This window comes from Delphinus delphis, chromosome 7 (assembly GCF_949987515.2).
Source record: "Delphinus delphis chromosome 7, mDelDel1.2, whole genome shotgun sequence".
In the NCBI taxonomy this organism is placed as follows: Eukaryota; Metazoa; Chordata; class Mammalia; order Artiodactyla; family Delphinidae; genus Delphinus; species Delphinus delphis.
The window spans coordinates 30,800,955-30,821,840 of NC_082689.1; the positions used below are offsets into that span (position 1 = coordinate 30,800,955).

At 39.8% G+C, this 20,886-nt stretch overlaps 1 protein-coding gene across 2 annotated transcripts in view; it reads right to left on the reverse strand.

Moving 5' to 3' along the window:
* The window catches only part of PARD3B (par-3 family cell polarity regulator beta), a 1,056,812-nt gene that overhangs the window by 436,412 nt on the left and 599,514 nt on the right, over positions 1-20,886 (reverse strand). For both annotated transcript variants that reach the window (XR_009520117.1, XM_060016243.1), the window contains exons 14-15: positions 13,950-14,046; positions 4,205-4,320 (exon numbers count right to left, since the gene is read on the reverse strand). Coding sequence is in view for 1 of the 2 variants with exons in the window: in XM_060016243.1 (XP_059872226.1) it covers positions 4,205-4,320; positions 13,950-14,046 (213 nt within the window). In the remaining variant the exon portion in view is untranslated. The remainder of the gene's footprint in view (positions 1-4,204; positions 4,321-13,949; positions 14,047-20,886) is intronic.

The following is a 20,886-nucleotide window of genomic DNA, read 5'->3' on the forward strand; positions in this document are numbered from 1 at the left end:
ATAGGAATTAATGACCCTGAGTAAAATTATAATCAGAGTCTTACACGTACATTTTAGATCACATAGATAAATGTTGTTACTCATTTCTACCTTCTTCAAATGCACAGAAAAATTTAGAGTCATTCAGAAAGAATCAAAGATTCAATACTGGGGAATCTATTAAAATAACTCACTATGTTAATAGAATAAAGAACAAAATACACATGATCATCCTGTATAGATCCTTAAAATCACTTAATAAAATTCAACATCCATTCCTGATTAAACAAAGTAAGCAAATAAAAAAACTTTTCAAGAAGCTAGGAACACAAAGAAACTTGTTTAAATTGATCAAAACATTTCTATCAGGAACCAAGAGCAAATATCATAAATTAATGGGCACACCCATGGTAGAAGCATTCCTCTTTAATCTTTAAATTCATTTTTGATGAGCTGATCTCAAGTTCATGTGGGAGAATAAATGCATGTGAAGGGCCAAAGTAATTTTACAAAAGAAGAAAAAACAGAGGAAGACAGCTCTATAAGTTATCAAAATACAGTGTAGTCAGATGACAATTGAAACAGGGTGATACTGGCATTGGACAGACCAATGTATCAATAGAACAGCATGTCTAGAAATCACCCTATGTATGAAAGGGAATTTAGTATTCAATGTGACTGCATTCCAAATTAATGGGGGAAGGACATAAAAGTCAGTAAATGTTATGAATAATTTGCCTATTTACATGGAGAAAAATTTTTCCACCTCATAAACCATGAATAAAATTATTGCTAAACATGGAAAAAAAACACCAAGCCTTTAAATGCACAAGAAAATAAATGAGATAAATAAAACCAAACAGTCATGAAGGAAAAGATGGAAATATTTGACTATAAGACTAAAGCCTTTTTTATAGTAGAGGATATCACGATCAAACTAAGAAGACAAATAATAGACTGCAAAAGTTATTTATAACATACATAACAATAGTCTAAAGATGAAAAAGAACAAATGGAAACATTTTCGGCAAAGAATATGAATAAACAAATCATAGAATAAAGAAAATAGAATAGAATAAGAAATACAAATGCACCAAACCCCCTTATCCAAACCAAAAGATACAAACTCTCAATTAAGTCCAAATTTAATCAAAAGGGGAAAAGTAAATAATAAATCAAGATTCATTCATATAACATAACACTATACAATTAGTATAAAGAAACACAACGTGTGACAGAGATGTCTGTACATAGATGGAATGGCAATTAGGTAGAGTACTTTCTATAAGGATATACATAGCAAACTAAAATTTTCTATAAGGATATACATAGCAAACTAAAATCATGTTTGTATCTTGGAAATAAAAGAAGGAGATGGGGATGAGAAGTCTTTATTTTTCACAATAAGAACCGTCTGTCTTTGGAAACATAAGTGAAAAGAAATAAATGGAATCCACTCACCTTTAAAATAATTTGAACATAATATGCAAATGAAAATACTAGCTTAGACTCAGCAGCAAAAATGAAACAAATAAAAACAAAGAAGGTACCAATGAGGCTTATTAGCCTTTGAAGAAGTTTAAAAGCTTTATAAAGGAGGAATATCCAACATAAATTATGCAGTAAATAGGAGGTTTATCTTTTTCATTTTGAACATATGAAATTGCTGTTTTTCTAGGTCAAACACAATCAAGTAGCACTAATTTGCTGTTCAACCTAAATACCTCAATTTTTTTAAACTTTTTGAAGAATGGATCTTGACCCCGAGAGGATTATTCCTCTAAGCACAGTCACCAACCTTTTTATCAAATATATTCATTCCTTATGTTGGCCCAGTGCCATATATGGAAAACTAAACTACTTACAATATCTTTTTCATCTAATCAAACAGGGAAGACACTTCCAAATGTTTACCATTCTGGTATCGCCTGAGCTTATTCACTGAGAAAAAACAACATACTTATTGAGCTCACTCAATTGTTCTGAGAATAGGGGTTCAGAATGGCCCTAGAATGTTGACCTCAGAGCCCTCTGAAAGACTGCTAGCTTTAATTTGGCTTTTCCTGGAAGGGACCAAACTTTGATAGTTTCTTACAAAATGCTTTTACAAAAGGCTATTTTTGAGGCTATTTTTTCTTACAAAATGCTTTTGTAGCACATTTTACCACTTGTGCTGTATGGTGCACATGCCAGTGCTGGTGCTGTATGGTGCACATGCCAGTGCTGGTGCTGTATGGTGCATTTAAACCAATGTTTGATACCTGTATCCTGAAGACAAGAGCTCATGACCTTCGCCCAACTACGTAAAACTGAACAAACATTACTATTGTCATTTATGTTATAAGTACAATAAAATGCAAAGGGTGACTGCTAACTATTCATATTCTGCAAGGGCTATTTCATTCTAAACGAGAACATTTCTCAGAAACAAAATTTTCAGTAACAAAAAATGTAAACAGAAAAACTGTTTCTGGACATGGCTTAGGTTTTGTTTTTATGGAACTGATATAATTTTCTTCTTTCTTAAAATGGATGTTGGGGCTTCCCTGGTGGCGCAGTGGTTGAGAATCTGCCTGCCAATGCAGGGGACACGGGTTCGAGCCCTGGTCTGGGAAGATCCCACATGCCGCGGAGCAACTGGGCCCGTGAGCCACAATTACTGAGCCTGCGCGTCTGGAGCCTGTGCTCCGCAACAAGGGAGACTGCGATAGTGAGAGGCCCGCGCACCGCGATGAAGAGTGGCCCCCACTTGCTGCAACTAGAGAAAGCCCTCGCACAGAAACGAAGACCCAACATAGCCATAAATAAATAAATAAAATTAAAAAAAAAAAAAAAGGATGCTATTTTTTTTCTTTTGCAGAGACTTTTAAAAACCGCACTACTGGCTACTTATTTTTTTTCTTTTATTAAATGAGGAAAAGAGTAATATATTTCTCACCCCAAATTAAGAGCAGTTTTTACCCATTCATCTTCTTTACAGAGAAATTGGGAAGACAGGACAGGAAATATTTATCAAGCACTCTATAAAAACAAATTGCTCCTTAAATTATTAGTAGTAATCTGTGTCACTGTCACACATTATTCCTTTGGTCAGAGGTTCACGCTTGAGAAAATACCCCTTTTTGACCAGTGCTCGAGACAGCTTCCTTATTAAGGCTTTCTGTCAGTCTCTTACTATAAGTGATTAGAGCAAATGTATCCCAGCGATCTAGTTAATTTATAGAAAATAGAATCAACTTCTCTTTTTTCATCGTGACTGAACATCTTTTTGAACTCCTATAAATGAGTAACAGATAAGCACTATTTATCAGATTGTTTCATGGAACACACAGTTTTGATTATTCCATTTTCTTGGTGCTACTAATGAAATATGTAATATGCTTCAGAAAACAAACAAAACAAACAAAAAAGACATTGGCAAAGTTTGGCCTCTGAGCATTCAGGAAGCAGTGAATATTTTGCTGAGAAGTTATTTTGCACCAGCATCCTATTCCAATAGTTCTCTCTCTCTAAGGACCCATGGGAGTGCAACAATGTGCTTGGGTATCTGAGATGTCTTCCGGGATCTCACATTCCAGAGCCTGGAGAACAGAGTTTGCAGGGACCCTTGCTCTGCCCTGGCAGCCAACAGTCACCCAGAAATTCCTTGTAGGACTCAGAATCTCACTGAGGTTGTCTGGGCACGAAACCAAAGTACCTTGACTCCCTCAATCTGGCAAACCCAGGGACCCCTCTTCCCTCTGGTATTACAGGATTTGGAGATGGGCACTTATAGAGATAGATCTTCTCCACTGCCGCCATCCCCATCCATTGCACAGAGAGATGGGATGCCCTGTAGAAGAAGATTCATTGAACTGCCTTATCTTCCCAGGCCCTGCAACAGGTATGTACATGAGAAACAGAAGAACACTTGCAGAGGTGAGAGTACAAATGTAAAGGCAGGTGAGTTAAAGATGCTTAATGGCATTCAGATCCTCCAGAAGGAATACTCCTATTTTTCTGACCTATACATAAAAATGTCACTTATCTCTCTTTTAAAAAGCGGTAATTACGATTAAATGTGTGAGAGGAGACAGGAAGATAGGATGACCAATATCCCCTCTTCCAAGCTTCAGCAAACCCCGCCCCCTAAGGTTGGAGTTGAAGAAACAACGGCAGGACATTCAAGAAGATAGATGGGCTGAGGCTGGACAGTTGATCTGGATGTCACCTCACCCTCACTTACCAAGGTCCATGCTCTTTGAGGCTTTCAGATTCATTGATTCAGGCTGCCTGGCTGGTGTCACAGATCTAAAGTTGAGGCGCTGATCCGGAAAAAATACTGCTGAATCCACCCCAGAGCTGCAGAAAGAAGCCATATGCCATATTTAGGTTTAGAATAAAATCTTATTTTTTATTCAGCAGTTCTCATTTTGAATACAGCCCCTCATCGCTCCCTCATCGCTCCCTCTCCCATTGCAGAGCACAGGCTCCGGACGCGCAGGCTCAGCGGCCATGGCTCACGGGCCCAGCCGCTCCGCGGCATGTGGGATCTTCCCGGACCGGGGCACGAACCCGTGTCCCCTGCACCGGCAGGCAGACTCTCAACCACTGCGCCACCAGGGAAGCCCCAACCAGGCATTTTCAACCACTTCGTGAACCTCAGGTTTCTTTTAAGAGATATAGCAACTCTGTTTTCATGCATTTTATCATATTCTGCAATTTAAAGAATATTCTCTGGCTAATACCATGTTTTCCTCTTCACTGATTTCTGCCAGTTGGGATCCTGCTATACAATATATAACTTTAAGTGGGTAAAGCAAACCCACAAAGCACTGGTGCTTCAAAGGATGTCACTAGATACTAGCAGAGCCTAAAGGCAGGTTAAGAGAGACCTGTGGGCTAAGAACGCCCTTCCTTTAAAAACAAGTGTAAGGGTTGTATCCTTTCTAGAAAACCATTCTGTTGAATGACTAATGGCTGCCGTAGTTTGGTTTTCTACTTTATTTAGGTCTATTTTCTAAAACTAATGTTAATGCTGAGCAAATAGTCTGCTCATCAATAATACCAACAGGAAGTAACAGGAAAAGCACAGCTGACAATTTAGACAAAAGATACATCAAATGCCCATTATAGGCTTCCTAGTACTTGTAATCTCAAAGAATCTTATTTATTTTGCTTGAGGATGGAGATTATATAAGGGAATTACAGACAATGCCTCATTTCTTGATCTAGAAATAAATTGTATTTATATACTTTTCATGAATTAAATCACAGCCACTTTCTCCCTTGATACTCTCCCTTGGTACATGTATTTACAAAATAAATATGGTAGCTCGTTTCAACACAGCTTTAATCTTAAATACAGTAAAAACTCAAATCAAGTATCCTCGGTAAATCTGAAAGTACTGAGGTTGAATTTTTTTCAAACGGTTGGGATTTGACATTGTAAAAAATAAAATAACCCCCAAATTCAACTGTCATGAATGAGAATCCTTATAAAATGTACTGGGGAATCTCAATTTCTTAACCAAATACACCAGAATAAGTTTAATCTTTTCTTGAAACTTATTAGTCATGTATATTTAGTATTGCCTTGCAGCAATAATAATATTGCTGAATGAATGGGCCTCTGTTATTGTAATAGAGTGTAATATAGTATAATACAGCACAGCATTCAAAAGCACAGACTCCAGAGCAGGTCTGCCCATTTCTAAATCCTGGCTCTGCTCCTTACTAGCTGTGGGACTGGGCAAGTTATTGAACCTCTCTGTGCTTCCATTTTCTTATGTATAAAATGGGTATAATTACACTTCCTACCTCCTAGGGTTGGCATCAGATAAAATGAGTTACAAAGATTTGCAAAGTAAGGAGAATAGTGTCTGGTGCAGAGTAAGTGCTGTAGAAACATTTAGGAAACAAACAGATAAACACATAGACCTTCTTTAGCTTCCCAAATGACTAAGTTTCTGCTTTTCAAGTTATCCAAGTTTTTTGTACAGTTTTTTTGCCTTCTCTGTTTTTGTCAGACTCTCTGTGGGCTTGTGACTAAGAGCCCTTCTCTCCTTCTGTTTAGAAGGAATGATGTTTAGGGCCCTGGGCTTGGGAGCGAGATGCTAGGGTGGGTGGCCTCAATTTACTAGTGCATAAAATGGACACAGTGTATAGCACAGGGTACTACATTCAATAGCCTGTAATAAACCATAATGGAAAAGAATTTTTTAAAATTGGACAGTAATAGAATTTACTTAAGAAAGCTATTGTAAGTATGAAATAAACTAAGATATGTTAAATACTGACAATAGTACCTAGCACACAGTAAGAGCTCAACAAAGTAAGCTATTAATCCTTTCCTTTGTTTCTGTAGGTTAGCGTGGTGGTCTTTGAATGAGGGCCTGAGGCACTCTCCAGCAAAGAAATTATACAATCTGCCCTCCGTATCCTCAGGTACGGCATTCAAGGATCACCCAAACTGGGATCAAAAATATTCAGAAAAAAAAATTCCAGAAAGTTCCAAAAAGCAAAACTTGAACTTTTCATGCCCTGGCAACTATTTACATAGCATCTACATTGTATTAAGTGATTTGAAGTATATGGGAGGATGTTATATGCAAATACTATACCATTTTATACCACGGACTTGAGCATCTGCAGCTTTCGGGATCCGCGGGGGTCCTGGAACAAAAACTCCTCATAGATACCGAGGGACAACTGTACATTTTTTCATGAAAATTTCCTCAAGAAGCTTAAATCAACTCTTTAGAATTATGAAGGTTTTTCTTTTCTTTCTTTCTTTCTTTTTTTTGGCTTCTTGGTGTCTGGTTACATGCTCAATAAAGAAAGCTACCGACATAAGGCATATTAGATGTGGTATCTAGTGGTAGTGGACAAATATGTCAATTGTAAACAAAAATCCTGACCTGCTAGTGCTGTTGACACTGGCTTGGCATAATAGCAATATTTTAATTGTTTTAGCCCACTTTAAAGAAGAATTCTGAGATGCCATGGTGAATATGAGCTTCCCCCGAGCATTGATGTTTTGCAAGCACCTGCCTTTAAATGTGTTACTCAACCTTTATTTGCACTTAGTTTTTCATCCTTTGATCTCTTGTGATGACATGGTTTTAGTGTCAGAGAGACTCATGGCCTTCATGGAACCAGTGAATTTAAGAGCTGGAAGACCTTAAAGGTCACCTCATCTAACTCTTCATCTTGTAGATAAGACACTGAGGCCCAAAGAGGAGACTGATGTTCCAAGGTCACACAGCTGGCCAGTGCCAAAGCCAGGACCAGATTGTGGTTTCTTGAACTCTTCCCAGAGCTGCAAAAGCTTTGGCTAAAATGGTGGCTAGCCTGGGGCACAGGTTGTTGCTGATCTTGAGCCCACGGAAATCAGACTTTTCCCTCTTACTGCAGTTTCATGCACACTCTCTCATGCAGCTTGCATTTTAGGTTAGTTTTTTGTTTCAACAGTGGTTCATTTCATGAAATAAAAGAAAATTAAAGGGTTAATCAAAATAGATGCCACGTTATAATGAATACCTTTAGGGAGGAGGTTTAGAACCAACATGAATATTCCTCATTAAAACAGCTCACGCTGGGCTTCCCTGGTGGCGCAGTGGTTGAGAGTCCGCCTGCCGATGCAGGGGAGGCGGGTTCGTGCCCCAGTCCGGGAAGATCCCACATGCCGCAGAGCGGCTGGGCCCGTGAGCCATGGCTGCTGAGCCTGCGCATCCGGAGCCTGTGCTCAGCAACGGGAGAGACCGCAACAGTGAGAGGCCCGCGTACCGCAAAAAAACCCCCCCAAAAAACAAAAACAAAAACAAAAAAACAGCTCATGCTGCATTTAAAGTGCTGCTCAAGGCAGACTATGGGAATCTACCCAACTTAGTAGTGTTTTGGTTAATCCACTTTATTGTTTTATTTAGTTATTTATTAGCTTGGTTTCTTTTTTTTTTTTTTTTTTTTGATGTGGACCATTTTTAAGGTCTTTATTGAATTTGTTACAATATTGCTTCTGTTTTATGTTTTGGTTTTTTGGCCATGAGGCATGTAGGATCTTAGCTCCCTGACCAGGGATTGAACCCACACCCCCTGCAATGGAAGGCAAAGTCTTAACCACTGGACCGCCAGGGAAATCCCCACTTGACTGTTTTAGAATACTTTACCAAACCAGGTATTACGTGACAAATTAAGAATAAGAACTAAAATTTTCCCAAACTCTTGAGAAACAATTACCCCCATTCCCATTGAAAAAACAAGATGACAATGCAATAACATGATGTGGAGACACCATCAAAGATGATCAAAGAAAATAAAAAGCTGCTTTGTACATATGAATGTAACATATATTCATATATGTGTCTGTATATATACATATGCATACCTGGATATGTCCATTAAATTGATCATGGTGATATGTTCCTCTGTTAGCATTGTTTTGAACATGGCCAAGTGTACACTTTGAAAACCTTCAATAAAAGGACCCCTCTTGCCATGGTACAAAATGGAAACAAGGCTGATATCAGATTGGCAGATATTTAAGGAAGGAAGGAAGTGTAGTATGAGACACGATGTGATTGGAGCCAATGTGAACTTCTAATGTACTTGAATAATGAGTATAGTACTGAGTTGGTTAATGTGAAAATACCGTAGACACATACATTAGACTAGTAAAACAGTTTGTAATTTTATGCTACATATTGGAAGTTTTTGGAGTGAGAGGGTGACACAATGATTAACTATAAAACATGGCATATTTTAATTTTGAAGGCAGTTAGCATGTGCTCATGGCTGAATGGGCTGCAGCGGAAGCTGTAAGTTGACAGCAGGCCAAAGACGTGTCTTAGATAAAGACTGTATTTCCCCCATGAACAACCAGGGAATCTATCAAAGAGAAATGATATTCAATGTCAAATTATGCTGCATAATGAATAAATAAGGGTAGCGTGAAACATATGCCAATGTCCTGAATATAGTGACAAATCAGGAATGTGAAAGACATAGAAGACCCCCCATGAATGTTCAAGGAGAACTGTCCGAAATAAAAAGGCAGGGGAAGGTTTTGAGGGGCATGTCTGAGGTCTCAGGTGGCCACGGATCAGCTTCAATGATTGGCTGCTCTGAATAAGAGTAGATGCAGGTCACACGTATGAAAGAAAGAGAGACGGAAAGAGCAGAACTGAGAGAGAACCAAGAGGGAGGGAAAATATGAACATGTAGGGAATAACCAAATGTTGTCTGAACAGCTAATCAAATTCAGTATATTCTGTCTGCTGGCGATTTGTCTTAAACTCTCCCTGAGACATCACAGTAAAAAATGTATTTCCTTTATATATATAATATGCATATAATATATATACTTATATCATATAATATACATAAAGGAAATATATTAAATATATATTTTTTAATTTAGACACTCATATTCTAAATGTTTGTCAAATAATTATTGACATAATAGTACAAATAAGTTCAGTAAGTTCCTGATTTCATTTTGGTCCAAAGTACAGGCATAAGTTTAGTTTGATCAAATTTGTTTTTCACTTCTCATGAATTAGTAGTTTTCTGTTTCACAAGACTGGTTCCATCCCTTAAAAGCACTACTTTTCCCTTTCAGGGGGGCTTTTAACTTTTTTTTTTTTAAGACAGGACAGCCTCCTTTGCTCAACCCTCCTGGCTCCCTTCCAATGCTTCCTCCACTGTAAGTTTCCAACATGCAAACCCCCACTGCTGCTGGTCACCTAGGCAACACAGCGGTTTGCAGGATGGTGCAGGTCACAGGACCCTAGGAGAGGGAGAGGGAGGGGGAGGGGGAGGGGGAGGGGGGGGAGAGAGAGAGAGAGAGAGAGAGAGAGAGAGGGAGAGAGAGAGAGAGAGAGGGAGGGAGAGAGAGATTGATTCAAAGCTTTAGATTTGTTCCTTCCATTCCAAAAATGCCTTTGACTCTGTCCCTTCCTCTCCAGCTATGCTGCTCCTCCCTTCATTCAAGCCCCTCTCCTCTCTTGCTGGTTGTCCCAGACTAGTATCCTTGTCTATGGTTTCCCTTAGCCATTTATTCTCCACAAGTGAACTCACTTAACATGATATTGTCAGGCTTCAAAGCCTTCAAGGCTTCTCCACTGCTCTCTGGAGAAGCATGGCGCTCACAGAGCATGGCAGACAGTGCCCTTCCTGTAGATTCTTTCCCCAGATACTATATGTTTTAGCCACGTTGAACACACTGCATTTTCCCTCTCCCATCATGTGGTTTTCCTAACCTAAGTTGCCCTTCCCACCTCTTTTCTGCCTAGTAAGTTCCTTTCTATCCTTCAAGAAACCTTTCAAACACTACCTCTCCTGTAAAAAACCTTCCTTGACACCTACAGACAGAGTCAGTGGCTTTTTCTTCTAGGCTCCAATGACATTTTGTATCTCATGCTCAGCAGGCTGCTTGCTAATTATCTGTGTGTCTGTCTCTTCAAGGGGACACTGCATTCCTTGCGGGCAGGGATGCTTCCAACCCATTCCAGTACCTTCTACGGCGCCCAGTTTAGAGTTCCATAAATAATTTTGAATGGATGAGTGAGCACATGAATGACAATGATCAAAAGAAGACTTAAGACTGAGAAAAAGTTATACTTTTGATTGAAAGGAGATTACTGTCAATGTTAAAAAGAGCAGTTCTAGAAAAGGGTGAGAATGGAAGCCTAAACAGCGAGTTAGGGAGGGAGAGGGGGAAAAGGAAGTTGCCGGTTCACATCATGTGATGAAGATTTACAGCAGTGAGAGCCAATATAAGCTGTTTTTCAAGATCGTGGAGAAACATGATTTCCTGAAAAGGGAAGGGAAGAAATATGTGGCGACACGGAAGCAGCCAAAAAGGCAGTTGTAATTCTCAATGATTCTAGCTCTGCAATATCTCTCAACTACCTCTGACCCTGAAAGGTTCCCACCCGAGAAAGTTTCTCCCCAACCTCCCCAGCACAGGTCCTCAGTAAGTTTCACTGCCATGGCCCCAGGAGGTATCCACAGAGTCTCTGGCTTCTACCAGATATTAACTCTCCTCCATTTACCTAATCCTTGGGGGTTTTTTTGCTCTTTTTTTTTTGTTTTATTCAAACAGAAAGTCACAAAAATTATAATCCTTGTTGTACACAACTAAAACCCAATCTTATCTGCTGAACTCCCACAATAAGATTTTACTATCTACCAAATGAAGTCTGATCTCCTTATCCTTGCTTTTTGGGCATGATCATCTGGCCAGTCAGCCACGATAGAAGTTGCACAAATCAACTTACTTTCCTACCTCCACCTGTTCCTTCTGCCTTTGCCTCTCTCTGAAATTCTCTTCCTTCTGGGCTCTTTTCATGTCCATGCTCCTATTCATATTTTAGGGTTCAGCTCAAGTATCACTTTTCCCCCTAACATTTTCCCTGCTTCCTGTACTTGGGAATACTCTCCTTTCTCTGCCTCAGCAGCTCCGGGCGTTTTATCTATGTCTTCTGGTAAATATCACTTTGTACCCTGCGATCTCGTTTGTCACTTTTACCTATTAGCCTACCATCGTCTTGAGGCTAGGGTTTCCTTTTGGGCTCTTGGACCCAATTTTAACAAGTGTTGGGGGGTGGGGAGCGAGGAGTTCTCCCGTACTTCCAATAATTCTAGGACAGCAGCAGGGTTTTGGAGAACTCAACTAAATTCTGACACTATCTACCTGGAGATTGCATCAGATCCCACAGGTTGAGGGCTCAGTCCTATAAGACTGCCCCATACTCCACCTCAGATGCCAGTTTCAAGCTCAGGTTGTCACCTGTGCTTCAGACTGATGGGCTACAGATTGGAGGTTCCACAGACCCCTTCTTGAACTTCAGACACTAGTCACAAGTCCAGGTTGTTACCTCTACTTCTGACCAACTGGCTATAAATCAGAGGTGCCCTAGACCCCTCCTTGTGTTCGATTAGTTTTTGATAGTGGCTCTCAGAACTCAGAGAAACGTGTTACTTACTAGACCACTGGTTTACTGTAAAAGAATATAACTCAGGAACCGCCGTATGTAGAGCTTCCCAGGGCAAAGTATGTGAGAAGAGGCTCCGAGCTTCTATGCTCTCTCTGAGTGTGCCCCTCTCCCCACATCTCCACATGTTCACCAACCCAGAAGGTCTCCAAACCCTGTCCTTTTGGGTTCTTATGGAGGCTTCATTACAGAGGCAGGATTGATTAAATCACTGGCCACTGTCAACTGATTCAAGGCCCATCTCTCTGGATGGGACTGAAAGTTCCAACCCTCCCCAGAAATGGGATTAAGGCCAAATACATTTATCTTATGAATACAATACTACAGGTTTATATCTGATTTATCTCTGCACTATTCCAGCAGGCCTGTGCATATACGCTGGGTAAACAGTAAGGTAGGATGAGTGAAATTATTTTTAAAATGGATTTTTTTAACATCTTTATTGGAGTATAATTGCTTTTCAATGGTGTGTTAGTTTCTGCTGTATAACAAAGTGAATCAGCTATACGTAGACATATATCCCCCTATCTCCTCCCTCTTGCGTCTCCCTCCCACCCTCCCTATCCCATCTTCTAGGTGGTCACAAAGCTCGGAGCTGATCTCCCTGTGCTATGCGGCTGCTTCCCACTAGCCATCTATTTTACATTTGGTAGTGTGTATAAGTCCATGCTACTCTCTCACTTCGTCCCAGCTTACCCTTCCCCCTCCCCATGTCCTCAAGTCCTAAAATGGATTTTTTAATGCTACCAAACTCATTTTTGATTCAGGATTGAGGCAAGCAATGCAAATAAGCATGCAAAATTAAAAATGTCCAGACTTTTGCTCAAGAAACCCCCAGAGATACTGATCTAGAACATTATTGTGATTATCAATCTGGTTCAAGAAACTGTATTTGAGTAAAAAAGTTGACTTCAAAAATGTAGAAGTCGGAGATAGGTAAATATAGGTAAGCTTCTGGCTAATAAGGTTAGCTGTACTCTTGTTGTATTGCTTTATTTTTAGCAGACTGTAAAACACAAAACAAAACAAAACAAAAACCATAATAGTGATGTTTGAAAGAAAACAGCATTGCTGCAAGAAAAATGAAAAAACTTCACAGGATTATCATGGGACAAGAATGGAATGAAATATCCACTTTTTAACAGCCATAATAAATACAGAAAATAGCAAAGGGACAAGTTAATGATTTTTAAAACTCATCAGAAGAACAAAATCTATGAATTCTACTAGTCAAATGGTGTGTATGTTAGTAAATCTCTCTCTCTCATGCTTGTGTGATTCTAAAAAAATATTGATTTTTTGGTTTCTATTACAGAATGGATATAATATTGGGCTCTTTTCAGTAGTTTAGATTATATATGGTGCTGCTTTAATTTTTAGATTCCATTGACTTTCTTGGAACATCTATTTTTAAAATACCCTTAGGGTTGCCAACTGCAAATAAGAAAGAAAAAAAAAGGTTTATGTCTTCTCAGTTTTGTTTCATACCTTCCCATATAACTTTTTTTGAGTTCCACCTCTCTAGTTTTTAACTTGGTAAAAGAAAATTCATCAATTTTCTCATATATCTTAATAAGATATGATGAATCTTAAATTCCAGGAAGCAAAAATGAACAATATGAGGTATTAATATTAGCTATGAGATGTTTTCGCTGGAAAGGAATCACAGATACTATGAGATTTCCATCCTGTAAAGAACTAGAGTTACAATAAGGTTGCTGGGTTTTCCCAGAAAAACCATACCGGGGAATATTTATGGCATATCACTTTTTTTTTTTGCGGTATGTGGGCCTCTCACTGTTGTGGCCCCTCCCGTTGCAGAGCACAGGCTCCGGACACGCAGGCTCAGCGGCCATGGCTCACGGGCCCAGCCGCTCCGCGGCATGTGGGATCCTCCCGGACCGGGGCACGAACCCGCGTCCCCTGCATCGGCAGGCGGACTCTCAACCACTGCACCACCAGGGAAGCCCCTATGATATATCATTTTATCGATACCTGTGGCTGTAATCTTCAAGGCCCAATTCCAGAACGGGATGTGGTGGAGGAGGAGGTCCTCCGCTCTCAGCCCATCCGTCATTGGGAAGCAAGAGCTCTATAAGCAAAGAACAAATAAAGCTGTAGTAAACAGGAGGCAGAACCGTCCAGCGCCTGGTTTTGTTTCAGTCCATCTCTCAGACATAATTTTCACCAACACAGAAACCAGCCTTGAAACAAATAAGTCCTCACACAGCACTGAAGGATTCATATGCACGCTAATACAGCCTGTACGGGGAAATGTAAGCCTGATAATGTGACTTGCTGGCAACCCCTGGCAAGTGAAGTCCTTGCATCTTAACTACCTTTTCCCACCTGGGAAGGGTTGACACATATTCACTACCTGTGATGTGTAGAAGATTAACAAGCCATTTCTTTTATGACAACGTTTTTGTAAACAAGACTCTATAATGAATGCTCTGGATTAAATGGTGATTTAAGCATTTGCCTCAGTGACAAAAAGTACTTAAAAAAAACATGAGATACAGTATATCTACTCACCATTTAGACACCATAGAGGTAAAAAAAATATATATATATATTCTTTTTGCATCTGTGTTGTAGTGGAAAACCCTGAGTTTGGGGCCTCGGAAGCAAAAGACTGGGGTCTGAGTTCTAGTTTTCCTACCTGCTAAAAATGTTTACTTTTTCAGTCTATTTCATACAGAAAAACATAGACACGTATACTGAATATTACAACAACTAATAACAAGGTTTGCTGAGATCTTATTGTGTATCACACACTGAGCTAAGCCTTATGTATCATTTAATCCTCATTACTAATGAAAATATTAAATAATGTATGAAAATTATGATAGAGCATCGTGATTAAGAATATAGTTTGTGAAGCAAGACTGCATGTTTCCAATCTTGTAATGCTGTATGAACTTGGGCAAACTACTCAACTTCTATAAACCTTGGTTTTTATATCTATAAAGTAGGGATAAGAATACCTTCGTTGGAGGAATACAAGGATTATATAAGATAGTGCATATTCCAGCAGCGATTTATAAGTGCCATGAGTGCCAGTGAGTAAGTAAAGGATTATTATTCTGTAAACCATAAACTCTGCTGTGGACCTATTACAGTGAGATATTTGTAAAAGGTAGACTCTATTGCTAGAACAAGAAAATCACCTCTTTGTCCTTGAGAAATGCTGCTGGTAACAACCACTCTGACTGGCCCACATACCAGGTCTGACGGTTAATTTTATGTATCAACTTGACCGGGCTCAGGGTGCCCAGACACTTGGTATTCTGTGAGGTTGTTTTGGGGTGATATTAACATTGAAATCAGTAGACAAGGTAAAGTAAATCGTACCCCCCCTTATGTGGGTGGGCCTTATCCAATCAGCTGATGTTTTGAATAGAACAGAAAGGTTGACCCTCCTTCAAGTAGGAGAGAATTCTTCCTGCCTGTCTTCAAACTGAGACATTGCCTTTTTCCTGCTCTTGGATTCAAACTGAACCACTGGCTCTTCCTAGGTCTTGAGCCTGCTGGCCTTCAGACGAGGACTACACCAGTGGCTCTTCTGGGTCTCATCTTGCCCACTCACCTTGCAGACCTTGGGACGTGCCTGCCTCCATCATCACGTGACCCAATCTCTTACAATAAATCTGTGTATGTAATCTATATATACATATACAAACCCACGAACACACACACACACACACACACACACCACTGGTTCTGTTTCTCTGGAGAACCCTGATGAATACACCAGGGAAGCACTTGCTCCAAGCTCTGCCCCAGACACCAGTATAAAATGCAGGCAGTTCTAGCAGTGCTGACATGTCCCAGGGAATGAGATTTGAAGCAGGAATCTGGTAAGTAAGATGATCAGGGTACAGAAGCATGAGGAGCAAAGGCAGCCAGCACTGTCCCCCTGCACTGTCCCCCACTCCAGTGATCTGGTAATATGGCAGCAGTTAGGCAGCCAAAGATCTGCTGAGAGAAAAAGAGCAGATGGTCTACAAGATAAACTGGAACAAGGGACATATTGGAACAACATCTTTTCCATTGGTTCTAATCACTCATCCTCAACTTCTCAGTCCATCTTTCACTGGTGGTAAACATAGCTGTGACCACGTAATTGCCTGCTCAAAAACATTGCAGTCACACACAACTGCCTACAGAATAAAGGTCTGTGTCCCCGGCAGCCAACTTTATCTCCTATTACACATTAGCCACTCAAGACTATTTATTGCTCGCAGACCACAAGGCCAGGTTTTCCTACCCCAGTGTCTTTGCTCATATAATTGCAAAACCCACTTCATCCATTAAAGTCCCACCCTTCTCCCAAGGTCCACCTCAAATATCCCCTTCTCCATGAAACCTTCACTGTTGCTCTGGGATCTGTAGGTACTTTTACAACAGTGGTGGAGAATATTAGCGCTCCCAGTGTCTGTGTTCTTCCTTTTTTCCTGAGCACACAGCTAGACCCCAGACCCCATTTTCTAGCCCTCTTTGTATCTAGACTGGTTCTTGCCAATAGAATGTGAGCTACGTTGGTCAATGTTGTGCCCGGTCTCAGTGCTTAAGGAAGGGTATATGCAACTTCCCCACCTACCCCCCAAATCCCATCTGCCAGCTGCAACCATGAGTGGATGAGGCCCAGCTACCAATGGAAGGAGCCCAAGTCCCTCAGTTCTCCCTGGGCTGTGATTTGAGCAAGAAATACATCTTCAATATCTTTATCCACTGACATTTTGGCTCTATCTGTTAATATTACAGAAAATAATTTGTGTGTAACGTTTACCACGTGCTGCTTTTGCAATGAGCTATCTATCGATCTATCACCTATTTATCTACATTCATTTCTCTCACTGGACCACAGGTAACTTCCTCCTTGTCCATCTCTTCCTCCTCTCCTTCCTCTTCTTCAGCATCTCCTCTGGTTTTATTACGATCATTAACTTTCATTTTTATTTCATTCACATGAATAATCTATGTGTTTTTAAAGTAATGATAGATGCAGAGGTTAGTGTCTTCTCTGATGATTCTTTATCCTTGGTACTTTTTAAACAACAAATCTAGTTGCTGTAAAGAATATTTTTTTCCCCTCTTGGCCCAAACACCTTTGTTAAGCCCTTTATCACCGTGAAAGTCTGGAATTCTTATCCCCTAAAAATAGTATTTCTGGATCTCACTGAGTGTACAAGGTCATTTTATATACCGCCTGTGAACGTTGCACCTCTAGTCACTACTTCATCCATGACCAAATGACCCTTATTTTAATCACCATCTTTTATTGTTGTGACTTGTTTTACAGGATCCATCCTGCCAGGGCCAGATCAGAAAAGAAGGGCAAAAGAGTTTGTGTCTTTAGATTAGAACTCAGCAAGCTATGGCCCTGGCCCCAAACCGGCCCGCCAACCAGTTTTGCACATAAAGTTTCACTGCACACATTCATGCGCGTACTGTCTGTGGCTGCTTGCGCACTACAGTGGCAGAGGTGACGAGCTGCGAACGAGATCCTATGGCTCACAAAGCCTGAAATATTGACTACGTGGCCCTTTACAGACAAAGTGGGCTGACCCCTACTTTAGACTGTTTTTGAGAACAATAACAGCATTGTATTCAACGTTGCAGCCTAGCGCATTCTGCACAACGGAGGTATCCCAGAAACATCAGGAAAATTGCAAAGTATAATTCAATTTCTGATCATCACTGCAGCGGCAGTGCCTTACGTGCTCTAGGGGGGTGGATACATGCAGGTTCCCAGGAGGGAAGATATTATAAATAATCACACTATTATGTGTCTCTTCAAAGGACCCCAGGGCACATGGATCCGGTGGGACAGGACATAGAAGTGAAACATGTGATTTGGGGCATGGATGAAAGTCCTGAGAAGACCTCCGTGGGTGATCCTGGGCAGACCTGAGGCAATGGGCTACTGGGGCAGCGGCTGGAGTTTGCGTGAACTGAAAGTGGGGAGGACGCAGGAGTAGAGCACAAAGGGAAGATGAGAACTATTAAAGGAGAGGGAAAAACAAACCAGAGGCAAACTGTGCTTAGGCTGTAACTTGGCCCAGGGTGAGATCTGCCAGCAAGATTCTTCAGAAAATGCAGTGTTTGTGCACTTCATTACCATTCGAATGCTTAATAGGATTTTATAGTAAACCCCTGGGACACAACCTCCATCCTATTACCATCTTGGAGCCCCACACTCATTCCACTGCGGGCACTGTGAGCCATTCTCCAACGCAAATGTGAATTTTCTGGTGTTACAATTTCTACAAACGTTAGTTCTAAAAATGCCTTTTGTCTGTAACAGCTTGACAGGAATATGTACATATAAAAAAAATAACAGTGGAACAATGGGTGGTAGTACTATTATTACAAAAATAGATGGAACACAGCATATCAAGATTGGACTTTTAAATATACAAAGGAAAGGAGGAAAGGAAGAAAAAAAAAGTTAATGTTTTGGCTGTAACAGTTCCTCTCCTCACTAGACATTACATTTTGTCAAGTCCATCTTGTTTTTCTAAAGGAGCTCCTTCAAAAGGCTCGGTGGTGGCGAGTCAACACTCACTCAAGTTTCATGAGTCTTTGAGGCCTACGGCCACCTCGAGTGCGTCGTAAACTCGAGAACTCTCAATGGTTCTCAAAAATGAAAATGTTATTAACGCTACACAAAGATGTGATGAGCGTGATATTCTTCTACAGCATCATGTCTATAAATTCTGTTATATACATTTATTGGTCTCTCAGTCAATAGGCTTATATAAAAAGAAAGAGCATTCCATCTATTGGCCTCTTATAATTAAAATATAACAAATCTGTGCTTTGATAAGCCTAATTCTTATAACAAAGTATTGTATCACAGATCCCCAAGGAAATAATGAGAATAGATTTTGCTTTTAAAAAATAGTGTTTAATGGGGTCACTTCTTAAAAGAACTGGATTTTCGATGTTTCCTTGGAAAATTGAGGTGGGAGGAGGATGTGTAGCGGTAACCTTATGGACCGCGGATCTATGTCTCAGGAGGGAGGGAAGAGACAGAACCTCCCAGTGGTTCTGTGCCTAAAGGACTCTAATTGTTCAGTGACATACAAACTCTGAACACTCTACCGAAGTTCCAAAGTATTACTGCATTTTATTTTTAGCGTGTGTTTTGGGTGGACTTTATGATTTAAATTTTTTTTTCTGGGTGGATCCTTACACTATATCTAGTTCTACAGTTTCATTATTTTAGCCTTTGCTAGCCTTCCTAGAGATAGTATCCCATTTCCTTGAGGATCTCAATGTCCTCTAAAAATATACTGCGTAATTATCACTTCAGCATCGATATTTTATAAGTACTGAAAAAGACAGAGGATGGGAGGTAATGTGTCCAATGTTCCTTTGGACATCACTGATGTAATTAGGAATAAAACCCGGAACTTGGATTGTCACTGGACCACATGTTGCTTGAGAATTAAGTGCCAATCCAGTTATATAAAGGCTGGAATGTTCTTGATCATTATTTGGACGTGGTAGAGAGAAGGCTCTTCTGGTGTGAGGGAAACTTGCTGTTCCTTCCCCAGATTCTCCTGCTATTGCGACTGAAGGACTCAGAAGGAGATGCTGCTTTGTCAAGAAACCTTTTAATTTTATTAAGATGAGGAAAGACATACTGGGTGTTTCTTTATCTGACACAAAGTAAAGTCAGCTTCTAATGGACACTCTTGGGATGAGGTGAAAGAACAGTTTTAAGAGACCAGTGTAAGACAGGGCTCATGCTGTGGTTTAGGGAATGAACTGGAGTCAGAGAGACAGGAGACGTATTCAGGTTCTGCAGGGATTATATATGGTGTTGGGTTAGTCATTTACTCTCCTCTCTATTTCTTCATCTGTAAAATGAGGATAATAATACCACCCACTTTGAGTGTGCATGTAAATTGCTCACCACAGTATGTGACAGTAAACAATAAATGATCACAGCTGTTGCTGCTACTCTCACTGAAACAGAGGAATTCAGAGGAAAAAACATCCCACTCAGATGAAAGAATTTAATTCCAGAGGAACCTCAGATTTACAAGTCTGTTCTGATGGAGTAATCTCAGAGTCTAGAAATTGTTCCCCCATCGTTAAATTTGGGTAACATCTTAAGTGTAAATAAGGGATTGATTATATAAACAGCACCTCCACTCACTAGACTACTATGCAACTACTGAACGCGATGTTATGGAATATTCAATGACATAGTAAGATTTTCATAATGTGCTATTAATTAAAAGGCAATTTCCTAAACATTTAATATATATTTCATTTTATTTTATATACACATATTTACATGAAGGAAACACTTTCAATATATACGTAATGTTATTGATCAGTATCTCTGACAGAAGTATGAGTGCCACTAAATTTTCCCTTTATTGCTTTTCTCTTAATTTTCTGTCATGAATATCTATTGCTTTTGCCATACAAAAAAGTAAAGTTACTAAAGAAAGGAGACGCAGGGAAATAAAAGAATTCTCTTGGTGGCCTTAAGTATAATTTTTGAAAAACAAAGAAGAAAATCCAATTTCTTTACATGTAGAGCTCTACTAGAAATGTGATCCATACAAGATAGTAGTAGTGAGGCAATAACAAAAACATTCCACCGTCATATCATGGTCTCGGTTCACAGTATTTACCGCTCAGAAACAAGCAAAAATCTGTGAACTGTGTTATGACCACTTTATGATTTAATACTATTCCATATATCAATATTTTGTAAGTTTAGTTGTTATTTACACTTGGTAACTCCCAATATTAAAAGACTGTTAAAAAATATATAACGGTTTGTCATTTTGTTTCTCCAGGCATGGTTTTATTTTATACGTAACCCTCCATGTTTGGGGCAGCAAGCATAGAAACCGTCACTTAAACTTTAGGCAATGCCAGGAATCTGCTTCACAACCTGTGA